Source organism: Agrilus planipennis, unplaced genomic scaffold, assembly GCF_000699045.2.
Source record: "Agrilus planipennis isolate EAB-ADULT unplaced genomic scaffold, Apla_2.0 scaffold120, whole genome shotgun sequence".
Taxonomy (NCBI): domain Eukaryota; kingdom Metazoa; phylum Arthropoda; class Insecta; order Coleoptera; family Buprestidae; genus Agrilus; species Agrilus planipennis.
Window position 1 is genome coordinate 897,770 of NW_020438891.1, and position 18,205 is coordinate 915,974.

An 18,205-nucleotide genomic window follows, 5' to 3' on the forward strand; every position below is an offset into this window, starting at 1 on the left:
GTTTTTTTTTTACATAGAACAACAAAAAACTGGGTATGCACTTACGTTTCCCTGTTTCGTCTACAGAAACAGATTTATCCATAACAGTTAAGCCTGCTGTTAACTTAATTGTCAGATAATGTTTTGAGAGAAAGGTCTATAAACGTTTATGTACTATATATATATGTTGAGAACAGGAATTTATAGGTAGAAAGAAATAAAAACAGAGAGATTATGCTTGTAAAAACAAATGTTTATAGGAAACTGACTGTTTTGAAGTTGAAATTTTTTTAAGTTGTTTATCACCTTGATCGTAACTTTTTAGAAATAACGAGTTCGGTACTGTTGTAATTATATACGTAATTAGAATTACCATTAAATTGCTTTTCTGCAATAGGTTAATGAAGGTGGAAGTGAACATATAAATTAATAAAATAAGGATAAATAAAGCTCTGGGGTGACATTCCCTTTATTATAAACAGATAACGAAAGATTTAAAACAATATTTATAACTAGCATAATTTTTATTAATATTATATATAAAAGAAATTATGAGTGCTGTCAGCACACGACAAAACGTATTTACAAACATTTCTATTAGAAAAATCATAATGGCCGACATTTGTGACAATGCGACAACAATTGAAAAAGAATGATGGCCGACAACAGCAACAATTAGAAAAGAATGATGGCCGACATCAGTAACAATGCGACAACAATTGAAAAAGAATGATGGCCGACAACAGCAACAATTAGAAAAGAATGATGGCCGACACTACGTCATAGTATTGTTCACAAAAGTGAATTTCGACCGAAGCAATGATATTAACAGTTTTGAGTTAACAGTGATTGATAGGGGGATGAACTAGTTTTATTTAAATAAAATTGAAGGTCTGTTGTTCTATTTTAATCAATCTTAGGTTGTTACTGTGGGTGTATAATATAATATGTCTATAATTAACTAGAGTGTAGGGTCTGTCATTTTTTTCAAAGCGAAGAAGCTCAATACAGAAGGGTGAGCTTGTCTCAAAGGAAGTTTACCCATTTAACTCATTTGCCTTTATTTACGGTTTATTAAACATTCAAGGAGGTTGAAATAAAAATATGGGATGGAATAAAGGTTCATTTGCCTTTTTAGTTTTTACATATGTTACCCTATTAGTTTAGTTAACGAACAACTAATTAATTTATACGTATATGCATGTGTTAAAAGAACAAGATTGTTAAAGTATCTTCTTCAATTTTTATATCCAATGTAAAAAAAAAAACAAAATAAGAAACGTTATTTTTTTTGAGCTTCGCGATGTTAGCACATCTTGTATGGAATTTTAGAAAACTAGTTATATCTACCATCTGAAAGATCAGAAAATGATCAGAAAAAGTTAATTAATCTCATTAATTAGTCAGTCACTGATAATTCTTTATTAATTTTTTAAGTTTGTCGAAGTCATTGGAAAATGTTACACCTCATTTCTTATGAATAAAAATAATTAAAGGAAGTGATATTCGATGGATAATTAATTATCTGATGATAATTGGTGAAGTAAAATAAATAATTGGTCAAATTAAGTTAAAAAACCAATAATTAAAATCAGCAGAAAAAATATTAATTGGCCTTTTTTGACCATATTCTGGCCTTTCACATGGTATAATTGGTTTTTAAAATCCCATACATGGGGTACCAACATCGCGGAGCCAAGTTGTTGGTGAGTAATTTATTGAATAAATATTATAAATATTTATACCTACTTCAATGTTTTATTTATACTTAAAAGTATAAATTTTCACCAAGTAAATGGCGATTCCATCATGCATTTTTATAGAATCATGCAGATGCATGGTAAATTCACCTCAATAAAAACAAAAAAAATGTATTTATGTATCTCCGACACAGGGACAAAAGATCAGCATGCTTAAGAGTTGGAGTTAGCTTAAAATAAAATAGGAGCGGTATTGTTAGATGAAAATTAATAAAAATAAAATAATATTGGTATGTAAAGAATGCAAAAATGAAAAAGACGAGAACTAGAAGAAATCGCTGATTTTAGATATTTAGGGAGTCTGATGACTCAGATTGGAAAAAGGGTTAGAGATATGAAATAAAGAATGATGCAGGGTCAGGTCACTTTGGACAAAAAGAAATCGCTTTTGTGCTTGAGACCGGTCAGTTTGGAAACGATTATTAAAGGTGTAACTTTATAGTACGGGCCTGTATGGATGTGAAACGTGGACGAAGGGCGCTGCGGAAAATAAAAGGTTACAACTGTTTGATATATGGTTTTATAGGAGAATATTAAGAATACTGTTGATAAAAAATCGGCTGTCTGTAAAGTCGGTTTACTGACGATGGTCGAACGTGACAACGTCATAAGAAAATACTGATGGAATGGTTTCATTTTTCAAAAGAAAATTTTAATTTTATTCGTTTGATAGATATTTTGTATGGATATAGAGAAGGAGGTAAATGGAAATGTATTATTGTATAGCAGCTGTCCACGCGGACGCATCGCTCACTCAAGTAGGAGAGAGACAGATGTCGAACGCTGCCGAACGCGGAAGCCGATTGTGCCTCTTTATCGCTCGTTCCGCGCTCTCGCTTGCACTTCAAGCCTTAAATGGAACGCCTCAGAGCGAGGTAACGCCGCATGAGTCATGTTTTTTCGTGCGTGCAGCCGGCTCCATCGAATTATAAGACGTTGTCACGTCAAAAAAGGTTACAAACGAAGAACTATTAGAATGAGTAATAGAATAAAGGGAAACTAATAAGAAATGGGTAGATAGGTTGGTAGAACACCTTCTCAGGCATGAGAGGCTAGTTAGAGACATATTAGACGCAGAAACAGGAGTTAAGAGGTGCAGAGGTAAACCTAGACTAGATTACTGTTCGCAAATGGTTAAAAATGCTTGAGTTTCCAAGAAATGCGAAAATTGGCTGAAGATAGGAAGAAGTGGAGGTGGGTGTCCAATTATTAAATTACGCAGATGTGACATGTAGGCATAATGTTTTTCAATTTATTTAACAGCCAGCGTTATAGATACGATATGCAATTCAATGTTTCGCAAAGTCGATTTAATAAAACTCGACTGTGCATACTAATCAGTTTTTTTATCGTATATGTGTATATATTTTTAGAGTTATGTTTACATTTCTTGTTCTTTTTTTTTTAGCTCCTAGACTAGACATTGAAAATCTGCAGAACGGCTATCACGGTCTAGTGAAGGAGAACGAGACTCTGGTCGAGGTGACTCCTCCGATCAGGGCAGTGGACGAGCCCGTGTGCAGTTACCGCATAGTAAACAAGCATCATGGCGAAGCTCCTTTCGACATTATCTCGTTGGAGAATGGACTTGCTGAATTGCGCGCCAAACGGGTGCTTAATTGCGAAAAGAGGCGGAATTACAAGTTCGACATCGCCGCCGTCGGATGCAACGGCAGGCAGAGTGAAAAGTGAGTCTCAAATTTATTATTTGTTTAGATATCTGTACGTAAAATGATAGCCATGTCCTAGGACAGCGCGCTCCACGAAATTCTTCACACTATAAAGCACGATTCACACTGTCGGTCAAGTTACGATCCTGTGGCAGTTAAATAAAATTCGATTCACACTGTCGGTAAAGTTACGGTCAGGTCGCAGTTAAGTAAAATTCGATTCACACTGTTGGTCAAGTTACGGTCCGGTCGCAGTTAAGTAAAATTCGATTTACACTATCGGTCAAATTACGGTCAGGTCGCAGTTAAATAAAATTCGATTCATTCGCTCAAGTTTCGGTCCGGTTGTAGTTAAACAAAATTCGATTTACACTATCTGTAAAGCCACGGTTCGGTAGCAGTTAAGTAAAATTTGAATTACACTATCGATCAAATTACAGTCAGGTTGCAGTTAAATAAAACTCTATTCACACTGTCGGTAAAGTTACGGTCAGGTCGCAGTTAAGTAAAATTCGATTCACACTATAGCTCAAGTTACGGTTCGGTCGCAGTTAAGTAAAACTCTTTTCACACTATCGGTCAAGATACGGTCAGGTCGCAGTTAGATAAAATTCGATTCACTCGGTCAAGTTACGGCCCGGTTGTAGTTAAACAAAATTCGATTCACACTATCTGTAAAGCTACGGTTCGGTAGCAATTAAGTAAAATTTAATTCACACTATCGATCAAATTACAGTCATGTTGCAGTTAAATAAAACTCTATTCACACTGTCGGTAAAGTTACGGTCAGGTCGCAGTTAAGTAAAATTCGATTCACACTGTTGGTCAAGTTACGGTCCGGTCGCAGTTAAGTAAAATTCGATTTACACTATCGGTCAAATTACGGTCAGGTCGCAGTTAAATAAAATTCGATTCATTCGCTCAAGTTTCGGTCCGGTTGTAGTTAAACAAAATTCGATTCTCACTATCTGTAAAGCTACGGTTCGGTAGCAGTTAAGTAAAATTTGATTTACACTATCGGCTAAGTTACGGTCCGGTTGCAGTTAAGTAAAACTCTATTCACACTATCGGTCAAGTTACGGTCAGGTCGCAGTTAAGTAAAATTCGATTCACACTAAGTCAAGTTACGATCCAGTTGCAGTTAAGTAAAATTCGATTCACACTAACGATAATTTGATCTGAATGTGACTTGACCAACAGTGCGGATTGGGCTTGAAGCTGGTCAAGTCACGATTAAGTGAAGATATCATTGGAGAGAAATACTGTAGTCAACTGACTTGAGCGTGTGACTTGACCGTTTCTAATCATCATCATCACGGTCAGTTCAAAAATTTGTTGGAGAGAAAATAGTATGAATACACCTATATGTAATGTGTGATATATTTTCTTAGCTATGACCGAACCGTTACTTGACCGTTAGTATAAATTGGGTTCTAAATATTATTATATATAAAAGAAATTATGAGTGCTGTCATCACAGGGTAAAGTAAGTACTACGTAGTTAGTATCGGCAATTTCTTATGCTGAAGTGTACAATGTGTTGCATATCTATTTACGAACAATTCCTTTAAAAATTTTTTAAACAATTTTTAACACAAAGAAAGTGATTAAACAAATTGTTCACAAAAGTGAATTTCGATCACTTGAAAAGCAATGGTGCTAACAGTTTCGAGCTCACAGTAACTGATAAGGGGGAAGAAATAGTCATTATAAAGTTTTTTTTTTTTTCATTTAATATAAGTGTCATAACAGCCATTGTAGTTGAAAAATACAAAAATACATAAAAAAAAAATTTCACTCCTGTTTGTCTACGTGACTTTGCACTGACTGTGATCGTATGCCCTTTATGATGTTAACAGTGGCATATTTGACCTGACCGTGACCGAACTGTGATCAGATCGTGACTCCACCGATAGTGTAAATCAGCCTTTACCCATTTTCCCAGATATTTCCTAACAGTTTGAAATAATGTTAGAATGAGAACTAACTTATGTATTTACCTGTATTTATGTACATACTATGTCATATGCAAGTATATTGTACATGCCATACGTATAGAATTGATTTCATACGCCCATATGGGTCAGCAATAAATTAAGGTAATCTATATAATGTAAGTTATTATGATAGCATCTGAGTCTTTCAACTATAGAGTTTTTATCGATTTATACCACACCAATGCATAAAAACACGCGATTCGACCAAATCAATGCTTCTATTTGCTGTAGTAAACTAAAGTCCTTCCGAATATGTAGTAATACAAGCTTTATACGTTGCTTTTGTTCTTATACGTACATAGCAGCAGAAAAAGGAACAAAACATGAACTTATTGATCTCAAGTTTGTTCAGATTTTGGGTTACCTACCATGCTTTTGTTGAAATTTTCATCGAGTTGCCAAATTACTGAAAGAAAAAGAGAACGATATTTTACTATAGTGGCAACTCGTGGATATGTAACACTACAGTATTTGAGAATAAATAACAGAAGTTACGAAATTTCCCAACTTATGTGAGCCTCTGTAATGCTTAAATCGGATGTCACCCTGCCTAATCGTTTAATTTCCCCTGCTTTGCTTGAATGTATATAATTGCTTTATTAGCTGGTCCAGATGTTCAAAATACAGAATTTGTGAATTTTTGTTATAGTAAAGAAAACTCTTTGTATTTAGTAGTTTTCCAAATTCGGTTAGCTGATATTAATGGACAACTAGATGTAGGTATATTAGTAGTTTTTCCACCAGGGGCTCATACATAACAACAACGACCCATTATATAATATACATATAGAAATTTTTATATAGTTAACATTTAAATATACTTGATAACAGATTACTCCACCCGCCACTGTTTTATTGTATTTTTCAACACGAATCTGTTTTCATACTCTTTTTCAAACCAAAGCAAATTCTTCACATTTTTATCAATTTTTTCTTGTTTTCAATAATGTGTAACGGGTCCCTTACGGTTTCATTTCACTTGCTCCTAATTCTACTAAAGAACTTCGCTTTGGTGCTTCAAGAGCATTTTGTGGTAGGGTTTTCCATAATTTAGTTTCGCTTTATTCTGTAATTAAATTTTAACAATAATTCTCGTTACACGATCGTCTACACAAAGTTTGTTCCACCGAACTTGTTAAATGTAATTTCCAATTAATTACATCTAGTAGGTCTGTAATACAAAATCAATACTATATGTATTATACACATATCTTGCCACTAGTAGCAATTTATGCAAATGCTTATTTACTGAAGAGTGAAAAGAACCGTGAGAGTAAAAAATCAACTAACTTTTAAATTAATGGAGGTAGGGTGTCTCCCTCCTGCTCTTTACATTCTAGATTGCTTAAATATCTTTGGATAAACTTGTTTGATAAAGCAAAAAGGATTAAAGCCCGATTCATACTATCGCTTTAGTCAGGGTGCGGTCACTATCAAGTAAAATATTGTATTTTTTGGGGGTGATTTTATCTTTTTCCAAAAAGTTTTTTAACAAGTTAGGTTTGGGTTAGGTTACGTTGGTTTTTGCTTTTTATTTACACCTCTCCAAAGTCCAAAGCAAAAGTTACATTTTCCTCTTTGGTCGAATTTATTTTTTATGTATTTAATGAATATTTAATAAATTCCTTTTTTTTTCAGTGCAACAGTACATATCACCGTGGCCGACGTAAACGAGTACGCGCCAACGTTTTCTGAACCAAGTTACGTAAGGCAAGTGGATGAGAGCAAAATTTACCGTGAAATTGTCAGGGTGGAGGCCACTGACCGAGACTGTACTCCCAAATTCGGAGACGTATGCAAATACGAAATTTTGACGTCAGACCAGCCGTTTGTCATCGATGTTGACGGGGTCATACGTAACACCGAGCCCTTGGATTACGAGAGATCACACAATCATATCCTTAGCGTTGTAGCTTATGACTGCGGTAAGTAGCCATATGGGAACATGTATAAGCAGAAAGGGATATAACAATAGCTTATTTACCCTTGGAAGGTGTTCAAATAAAGAAATAATACAACAGAAAATAAATGTTTAGATCACTAACAGATATCAGAAGATATGTAAGAGGGGGGGGGAGTGATTTCACTCACTATTCTGGTACATTTTTTTCTGTATTTAGTTATAAATAGTTGGGAATGAAATTGACGTCATGCGAAAAATATTACGTCTTAAATGCACAAAATAAATATAATTTATAATTAATACTAGTAGAAAATATCTTAAATTACATAAACTATGAAATAAGTATCGACCGATAAGTGGAAAGAATGCACGCCTGTCTTGCGGGCGGCCTAGTTTCGATTCCCGATCGACGGAATACATTTTTTTTATTTTAGGATAAATAAAAGTCGACTTCCATACATCCTACACCGCGATAATAATATTCATGCGTATCATACTAAGAGGTAACCATTTTAAAATGATTAATTACAAGATGAATTCAGTGATGAAAGACATAGTATTGCTACATTGTATGCAAGTATGAGACTTTCTCATAATAATTGCTGATTACGATTATTGCATGATCAGTAATATTTAATCAGTAAGTTAGTTGTTACTGGGCATGTAACTATGTACAATAATAAATAATAGAAATATTGTGCATTGTGGTTAGTAAGTGCGGTCACAGGTGTGACTATCAGAACCACCATGGTCGGACATAATGATTGTGGCATTAGAATAACCCTGCAGTTGTTCACACATTCATTAATGCTCAAGAAGCGACCTGATAGCGGCATGTCATACTGCAGTAGTACCTATGTGTGAATTGGCCTTAACAAATTGGTCGAAGTCGAATTTCGACCAATAGCGGTACTAGTTCACCTTGTTGAGAATAATTACAAATAATGAGCCCTACAGAAGACAATAAGCAAAGATGTTTTTAAATCATAAAATTTGATAATTTTATCCTAAAACTTTTCTTTTTCGCTAAACTTTAAATTTTTGTATTTATATAAACTTGAATCATTCGCATCAGATACACTTAAATAAACATAATTTTGTTGAGACCTATAAAATGACATTGCTGGTCAAACTTTCTTATTTCATACCCGAGTAACACATTTTAATTTCTTAGAACTTTGCTTAATTTTAATACACTTCTGTTAATGTATTTTTTACTTACGAATATTGAGCTAACTAAAAACATGATAACAAATAAAGGTTGGGGAATTTTGGCGTCTGGCTTTTGATCTGGAAAATATGTATTTAGTAAAATAATAAAAAAAGATCACTGTATACCATACTTCTTGCGAAAATTAAATTTTAGTAACCCTCACACTTCCTATGTAATTTTAAAAAAATTTAATGCAATTATATATACATTTGTTCCTTATTATATACTTTAATTATTAACAAAACGTATAATAAAAATGTAAAGTTATTGAATATTTTTATCTAAGGAATGCGTCAAAGTTTGCCGGTTATGGTGACAATCAAAGTAAATCGTGTGTGTCGCCTTGGATGGAGAGGACTTCCTGAAAGGGTGGACTACGCTCCCATGTCCGGAAAACAGGAACTGTTCCCATCTGCAAGCTTGGAACTTTGCGACGTACCTTGCAATATTAGAGAACTGCGCACCAGGGTTGATCTTGCGACAAGGTGAGAGCTACACTGTTGTTATTGTTCTTTTTTCACTTATCATATTAGTAATAATTATGAGAACTGTAGGAATGTAATACACATACTCGAATGAACCGCTCTTCAAATAATAATAAATATTTTATTGTGCATCTATTTAACTACATATTTGGTTGAAGTGTGAATTTAAAAACAAAAACAAATAAAATCCAAAGTGTCAGTTAAAACGAAATAACGTCATAATTTTTCCGAAGACTGATTGGAAATCCACGTGCACAACTAAGTCTTCCTCTTGTGTCCTACCACCCAGTATATCCTTTACTTTATTGACTTCCATAGCGCCCTTTTGTTTCCTTCTTTTTTAAATATCTCCTATTTTCTGACCTTTCTATTAATAATAATAATATATTAATCATCCGCCCATAACACCTGATCTCAAACTCTTGCAACTGTTTTTTGTTTTTCAAATATTTTATATTCAGATATTCTTATTTACACATTTAATCTGGGTGCATTTTGAGTTTGTGAATATTATATGTTGTCACACAAAATAGCTCTTGTTTCTTATCAGTTTACGACCGAATGTCTATCGCAGTGACGGTAAAAAAGACGCGAATTTATGGGATAATATAAATGTTTCAATAAAAGAAACAGCGATTATAATTGAGAGCATTTTTTGTTTCGAAGACCCAAAAAAGTGTCCAAAGGGGTCATATAAGTGGCAGTTTGCCAGTTTAGATGTCTGGTTGCTTAACTTTCTGACATTTATGTCTTATAAAATTTTCACTCAATTGTGCAAAGTAGGACAAACTGAGAGGTATCTAAAAGTTCATTTTAAAGAGCATCCAGCTTATATACTTTGTATACTCACACATGCATATTTTGGGATAAGTACAAATGTATAATATGTAGTTCAAGTGTCACGGCAAGTATTTCGTTGCCCTATTTAATACACACGTTCCTCAAATTCTGCACAATTTAACTTTATTTCGTTACTCTTATGTACGATTTTTTTACAATGAAATGAGAATATATTTTGGTTTTTAATAATTGTTTGTGTTTTTTGTGTTGTCTACATTTTTGAAATGTTTAATTTAGAAAAAATAGTAATTAGTAAATTAGAAATGACGACTTATTCGACTTAAATTTGCGGAATGAAAAATCATCAAAATTGACGAATTAATATACATTTACGAATGTTTATTGTAAGAATATATTTTAAGGAGGTCAAAGAAATGGCAGGTTGCCAGTCTCGTATTTCATCAAATTTTATTGGCGTTGAACGGAAGCAACTGGTTTTTGACTTTGCATTTGAAAAATATTCCGGAATCATGTCATTGAATTTCATAAAAGGTGCAAATGTGTCGTCGTCTGCTCATCAGCTTCCCGACAACTACGACGACGCTCTTTCCTGCCCTAAAGGATCGGAAGTATTAATTTTGCGTCCTGAATATAAATGACGTTTTATGCAAATTATCAACAGTTAATAATGCAACAACGTGCGTCTTTATACATCTGCTTACTAATTGCTACATTCAGTACATAATGACAGATTAGGAAGTACGTAACTGACGATGAAAATGAAATGGTGAAGTTACTTTCATTTCATAATATTAAACTAATGAAGACAACATATAAGTATTTAAAAATTCATTAAACAATTACCTACTACAAGGACAGTGTGTATAATAATAATTAAAAATAATGTTTACGTCTGAATTGTTAACATTATTATTATCATTATTACCAGACGACTTTAAATGAAATAAGGAACGGATTTATTTATACGCAATACGCATGCTAACACATGTTAATTAACCTTCCTACTTTTAAAAATTAAATAAATAATAAATTGTCTAAATAAAATAATTCGAAGTGGTCTGTATTCTGTCGAAACTGCCAGACGCGAATCGCGATTTCGATCTTTTTGAATCTCATCAGCGCGTCGCAGACAGCTCCGACAGAACACAGATTACTGTGTCTTCAGCAAGTAGATATCCACACAAGTGGACCTTATTGGAGCATACGTAATCCTAAAATGTAGCATCGTGCTACAGATGGCGTTTACTGCGCCATTTGTGGTATTTAATAAAGTGTCTGCTTAACAATAATAAAAAAAAATTATTGTATCCATTTTTATTTTAAAATCTTTTAATCAAAAACTTTATGTTTTTTATTTGTTCACAAACTTGATAATTTTGGAATAGAAAAAGCTTAAATATTTGCAACTCGAGATATCACTTAAAAATCCATTTCGTAAGGTGTACTAAAAAATGTACATCATTCAATGTTCGCTGATAGAGACGAATTTGCACCCACTTTATTAGGGGAAAACCACGTTGTGATATCATTTAAATACATAGATCATAATTATTATGTATGTACCAGCTAAATAAATATGCAAATAGATGTACTACTTCATTCTAACGCTTGTACATAAGTCACTGTCTTTTTTTTTAATGTACGTTTTTGATATTCTTTCCCATAGGCATATAGGAAAAGGTTGTGACAGAGACACATACAGTGTCCAATCGCAACGTAAATTGTGCGGTGCTTCGCCATCAGCGATTGACCTATTACCAACTCCGGGAATGGGTGCCGAATGGACCAAACCACTGATTTCCGACGAAGGGCATGAATCAGACCAAATGTTCGAGTTCGATGGCCACAGTACTGCAGTTGCAATTCCTACAACCGTTCTCGACCACAATTTGGCATCGACGTTCACAATAGCCACCTGGATGAGACATGCACAGCATCCAGGTCAGGATAAGCATGTTAAGGAGCATATCTTATGCAGCGCCGATGACCATAGTAAGTGTACGAATTGATCTTTTTGCGAATAAGAAAAATAAAAATTCTGAATAATCCCGAAATACTTAATTGCAATTAATGATGTGTCAGTCTTCATAGACTGTACATTTCCACTTTACCAAGCATGTATGGTCTTGTGTTTTTAACCGGAATTAAAATAAAAAATTAAAAGGACGACACCCCTAATTACAAAAAAAAATTTATTTGAGCAAATACGTGTTTCGCCCACTTCATACGTGGGCATTATCAACGCGTTAGTTAGGGGTGAGTCTTCCTTTTAATTTTTAATTAAAATTTTACCACAGTGTCCTCTTTCTACTTTGGAATTAAAATGTTTTTATAATTCAAAGCAATAAATGATTGAAGTATTTTAAAATTGAAGTCTGATCTCTAAGAAGAAATACATTCTTTCAATTTATAATTTACATTTTTTAACATGTGATTTAAATATTCGCCATAAAAAGTAATTCAAACTAATTTTTTATTAAAATACTAAAACGATATTTTTTTTTTCAGAAATGAATAGGCACCATTATGCTCTTTTTGTACGAAACTGTAGGCTGATTTTGCTCTTACGAAGAGACTTCTCAGAGGGCGATTTGAATATCTTCAGACCTGCTGAATGGCGATGGAAAATACCGCAGGTATGTACATCTTTGTTATTTTATATTAATTACTTTAGATATGATGAATTTAATGTGTTAAAAAGCAAGTAATGAAAAGTTAGAAAACTTTATCGAATAAATATTTATTGTGTTCTATTTTTTAAAGGTATGTGATGATCAGTGGCACCACTATGCAGTAAATGTAAGATTTCCGGATGTGGAACTGTATATAGATGGACAACTGTTCCACACTGAAAAGAAAAATCCAGAAGTTATAGATGATTGGCCTCTACATCCTACTAAAGGCATTAACACTACAGTTACCGTTGGAGCTTGCTGGCAGGTAACAAAAACAAAAAAAAAAAACACTTTCTGAACGTAATCAAAAATTTTATTTTCCTAAAACTAACGTATCACAAGTGAACTAAAACAAAATATTCTTTTGAAAGGGCTCTGAGAATAAAATGAAGCACAACCTGAAAGGGTACTTAGCTGGACTTAGTATCCTCCTGAAAGAAACTGAAAAACCAGAAGTTTTAAGTTGTCTGCATCAGTGCAAAGAAAGCTTACAGGTAATAATTAACGTTAAATTATTATTTGTGTTTCTCTCTTGAAACACCTCATTTTTCTCTAGGTACCTGCCATGGAACTGCTCCAACCAGGTATGGAACTACTGACCAATTCTGACTTAACAGAAGTAACAGTTGAAGGTGATAATCGTACTAATCTCGAAACTCTGGTGCGCAAGGTCGGCTACATAAATTCCCGAGAATTTCCCACTCCTGGTCGTCGTAACCTTCGTCTCGTTACTTCGGTCGTTTGTGACAACGGTAAATCTGTTAAGGTGCCAGACTCCCAGACGTATGTCATGGTTCTTAGACCACAGACACCCAGCATCATTTTAAACGGAACTGGAAATATGGCTCGCAAGTACGACGACTTCCGTCTTGGTGTACGTGTACTCGCTGACATTCGTATTACTGGCGAACAAAAGTTGGACAAGTGTTCGTTAACTATTTATCCCAATCTGAATCCGGATCATGAGAATCTCAGTGTACCTGAAGAGATGTTGAAAAATTTAGGTAAATTTAATTTATTGTTCGTAACTTGCCATCAAATGTATGAATAAGATTTGTTTATACACATTTTTTATATAAATGTTTGTTTTAGGAATGGCAGCAAGAATATCGAAAGATGGCGTTACAATAACCGGGTCTGACATGGTCTACAATTATCAGCAAGTACTAAGACAGATTGTGTACACCAATCGCAAGCCAGCTTATTACCTGAATCGAGTATTTAAATTAACCTGTTCTGAATTAAATGGAAGGTTTAGCTCCAACGAATATGTTCAAACAGTAAGTAAATATTCTTAGTTTTATTTTGTTTGTTGCTAAAACGTAAAAATACAAATTGCCTTAATTGATTATAATAAAAATGTCACTAAAACTAATAAACTCAGCAGTGTTGTAGCCAGCAACAGAAGAAACCAGATTTTTTTAAAATTAAATACTTTTTGTTTTAGTTGACAGTGATTCACCCCCAGCCTAAAGAACACGTCTCTAATGCCATGGTGAACAAGCATAACGTTGAAATCAAACCAGCGTCAATTGTATCCCAGGAGTACATTCCAACCGATCACTTAAATGTAATGGCTGCTGGAGGTTCGCACGCTGTCACGATCATCGTAGTGGTCTGCGTCGGCTTTCTGTTGTTTATGATTGTTCTCGGTGTAGTGCGCATCCGAGCCGCTCACCACAAGTCCACGAATGAGGAGGCACAAGAATCGGAGATGACGTGGGATGACTCGGCACTTACTATCACTGTTAATCCTATGGAGGTGAGTACATACTTGTCATTTTATCTTCCATGCAACTCTAATATCGGCAAAAAAATCACTGGCAAAATATTGGGATGTGACATGTGGGCGCGGCCTAATGGAGATGGCTGTCCATACATTGCATCAGTATTATAGAAAGCATTGCATATTGTGATTTTTAATTTTTCTAATGATAAATTTAAAAACAATTTTTGATTGGGCTAATGCAAATCCAAGCTCAAGAAGTGTTGTGGAAGCCGAAAAACTTTTGAAAGTGAGCAAACTCTTGTACATGAACTGACATTTTTAATTTTTAAAGCTCTTTTCCAAGCTTTAATTTGATCTATTTTCTCAAGATTACCAAATACATTTGTGATAGTTACGACCCGTTGCACCGTAGGAAAATCGACTTGTACAACCTTTTACAGCACAAACGGTTCTGCACTTTGATTTTGCACGAAATGGAAATTTGGCCAGTTCCATATTATATAAAATATTAATAATCACAATTTGCAAAATAACACAGTACACAATAGCTATTTATTACAATGCAATGCTTGGGCAGTTAAAATTTCTGCCACCAGGTGCGTATCGTTTTATGTCAAATCCCAATATGTTTTATCTAATTTAAATTATACAACTTTTATTGCTTTATCTTTTTCTTCTATACTATTGGTTTGATGTGTGTTTACATTGGTCCTAACATAGCTACGTTTGACGCTTCTGATTCTTTAACTAATTTTAATAATATTTCTTTAATTTGGTTGGTCTGATTTTTGAATGATTTGGTTACTTTAATTTGCTTGGTGTTTTTATGTAGACATATGTGATAATGTTTGATTAATCTTCATGGTTTTTGTGCAGTTATGTTTAAAGTGGAGTGTCCGATTTTTTTTTCAGTTAATTGACTAATAAAATAGTGTATGGCGTTTTGGTTTGAATTTGCATGATTTTAAGTGGCTCATTTGTTTGGCAATTTAAAGTGGCTTTGTTGAGGTTATCTGTTCGATAGTGTACGTTATTTCAGTAGAACGATATAAGTTCGTTTTGGTTTGTGTTGCCTGGTTTTATTCGGCTTTTGGTTAGTAAAGCACCCTTACCTCGTTTTGGCTTCATTGGACGTATTAGCAAAAAAAAAATCAATAGATCGGTCCGTCGTAATTTCAGAATGCAGAGCGTAAACTTCAAGGAGAGACCGTAGAGTATTCGGATTCAGAACAGTCGGATTCCGAGAGTTCTTCGGATGACGATAATTTGGATGGTCCTTGTAGGATGCACGACACCTCTGATGAGGAAGAAGATGAACAGCCTACCACCCGAAGAACTGGCGGCAAGCATGAATACAGGAACGTGAGCCAGTTGGAGTGGGATCACTCCACAATGTAATTTACATAATACATACACACGTAAACACAAACACACACACATTACCGTGCGGGAGAATTATTATTGCCGAAGACTAGAGATTCAATTTTGAAAGTCTTTTAAAACAATAAAAGAAACTTTTTCTAATAATATTAAGACTACTTCAATCTCGAAAAGTGACAAATCTGAAAAGCTTTCTTGAAAACAAAAATGCTCTCTATAATCGACAAAAAATAATTTCTCCCATATGAACCGGTAATTTCCCGTTACGTAAAAGAACCTTAGCTGTTCGTTGTAACGATGGCGCTTACCACCATGCACAATTTTGCTTGTTCGCCCTGTGCTGCGAACCAATACGAAATATCCTACAGGTAATTAGATTACACATGTATATGCACACTTCTAAAAATATCTTTCCTCGAATAAATTTGTGACAGTACGAATTGATTTAATTATATAATTAATTATTTAGAAGTTTGACATTTGAAATAAATTGTATGTAGTCTGCATACCTACTGTTTTACTTTTTTAATTGATCTGATTAAAAAGAAAATAAATCTGAAAGCAATAGCATTTAATGACTCAGGAAAAGACGTATTTGTACGCAGTTGCACGGAGGCGAGCGATATCAACAAATAATCGTCCATAAATTTAGTGGTTACAGACCTGGTGTATATCCTTTACACTCTTAGGTATTAGAAAGTATTAACGTACGAATAATTTACCGGCTTAGCAATTTTCGTCGTTCTTTTTCATGTTGAAATCCTTTCAAAAATATCCTTTCCCTTTATCTCTATTCTACTAATGTACGTGTGTTGTCAATGCCGAGAAGACGTAATCCTATAATATTTGTACATTATTTTTCATTCTAAAATTTAATTGCTACCACATTACGACTGCACCTTGTATAATATACATATACATATCGGTGAGCAAATTACAATATACAATATACAATACATCTTCGGTGCAGTTAAACTAAAAAGTAGTTTAGTTCAAGTGTCAGTTGCAGACAGTTTTATGTTTATGTCAGTTTTGGAGTAGAGGTTATAGTGGTTAATTAGTGTCAAACAAAAGTTACAAATAATTGTTAAAGTGCTAATTNTAAAGAGAAGAGTATTTAAAAATTTTCTTCTAAAAGACTGAAGATTTTAATTGAGCAATGATTAAACAAATAATTCTGGTAATAGACATTTATAACAACATTCTGAAAACCTGAAATAATAGTAGAGAATTAATTATAATTGAAATTTTGATTTGTTGGTTTTGGTTCGTGGTACCTCTCTTTTCCTCGCCTATATAACATATCCAAATTAAAAGGCTTAAAAGTACGTAATTTGCCTTTGAGCTTAATACGTTTGCATTACAGCAATAAAAATTTTTCGAGTAGATTGATAGTTTTGTTCGTCCTGTTAATATAGTATTGCCATAACTATAACGCTTCTTTTGTACTTAAAAATCTAGTTTGTAAGGTATTTTTCACTACTACACCTCTACGGTGAGCATATGCACAGTTTTAGTTGTAAGAACTGCCTTGTTCATCAACTGCATTTCTTCTTCGACTTTTTCTTTATTGACGATTGGTAAGCTTTTAATGTCATTGACAAAACTTCATCATAATTTCGTTCAATGCCTTATTCTTATTTTAAATATCTTGGCGTTTTGCACTATCTAACTTGGTGTTTCTTTTCTATTCTGAATTCTAACTAGAAAAAAATCTTTTGTACATATTTCAGTACTTATTTAAACAATAAATAAGTTGTTTTTGTTAGATCAGACGATTGCTTAAAAAAGGTATTTTCGTAAAAATTAAAATGTGGTTCCTTGCAGAGATTCTTGCGTTTGAGATCTTTAAAGATGTCGTTTAAAAAAATCTGCAATAGACTAACTAACCAACAACAATCTACTAAGTATATCATATTGCAATATATTGAAATGTTGATCAGTTTTAAATGTATGGCATTTTAGGATAGTAACTGTGATGTCATGAAAAATAAGCTGTTTAGTTAGAATGAAGCTTGGTAAGTCCAGGCCAGTCAAATTAAAATCTTTCATTGGTTGAAAATTTGAAGCAATCGTGATATAATATAGAATAAAACATAAAATTGTTGTAAATGTTCTATTAATGCAAATGTGCAAAATTCATGAAACTGCTAAGAGGGATGAGAAAAATTTATGACAAAATTATACAAAATTCTATCTTAATTTTTGGTAGAATTTTTAATCGTATTTCTAAAGTATATTTATTTTACAATAAAAGGTCGCAGTTTTTCTTCATTTTTGTTGAGCAGTTTGAATTACTCGAATATTTACTGCAAAATAAATTTTATTTTTTATAGTATGAGTTGCGATTACTTTGCATTTCAAAGATTAATTTGATTGGTCTATTTTGTAACCCACAGTTTTGCGTTAAAACTGCCGCATTTATTGCGTTCAATCCGTAGTTGTTGCACTCGTTAACAGTAATGAATTAAATAATGATAATTACTATTAAAATGATGATTGTAATGTTTTATCAATAGAAGTAGTCAGTCACCAGCAGCTCTTTAACTGTCCAGTTTTAGTGCGAAACTGTAATCGAGAAATATAATGAAAATGAGAACACTATTTTTTGAC

General features: G+C 33.5%; 1 protein-coding gene across 1 annotated transcript in view; it reads left to right on the top strand.

Moving 5' to 3' along the window:
* The window catches only part of LOC108742929 (calsyntenin-1), a 43,257-nt gene extending 27,032 nt beyond the window's left edge, over positions 1 to 16,225 (top strand). The window contains exons 2-12 of the mRNA XM_018478290.2: positions 3,148 to 3,427; positions 7,045 to 7,331; positions 8,809 to 9,007; positions 11,475 to 11,800; positions 12,317 to 12,444; positions 12,572 to 12,748; positions 12,855 to 12,977; positions 13,040 to 13,487; positions 13,576 to 13,763; positions 13,931 to 14,245; positions 15,392 to 16,225. Of these exons, the coding sequence (XP_018333792.1) occupies positions 3,148 to 3,427; positions 7,045 to 7,331; positions 8,809 to 9,007; positions 11,475 to 11,800; positions 12,317 to 12,444; positions 12,572 to 12,748; positions 12,855 to 12,977; positions 13,040 to 13,487; positions 13,576 to 13,763; positions 13,931 to 14,245; positions 15,392 to 15,610 (2,690 nt within the window). The 3' untranslated portion in view covers positions 15,611 to 16,225. The remainder of the gene's footprint in view (positions 1 to 3,147; positions 3,428 to 7,044; positions 7,332 to 8,808; positions 9,008 to 11,474; positions 11,801 to 12,316; positions 12,445 to 12,571; positions 12,749 to 12,854; positions 12,978 to 13,039; positions 13,488 to 13,575; positions 13,764 to 13,930; positions 14,246 to 15,391) is intronic.
* Positions 16,226 to 18,205: the final 1,980 nt, after the last annotated feature.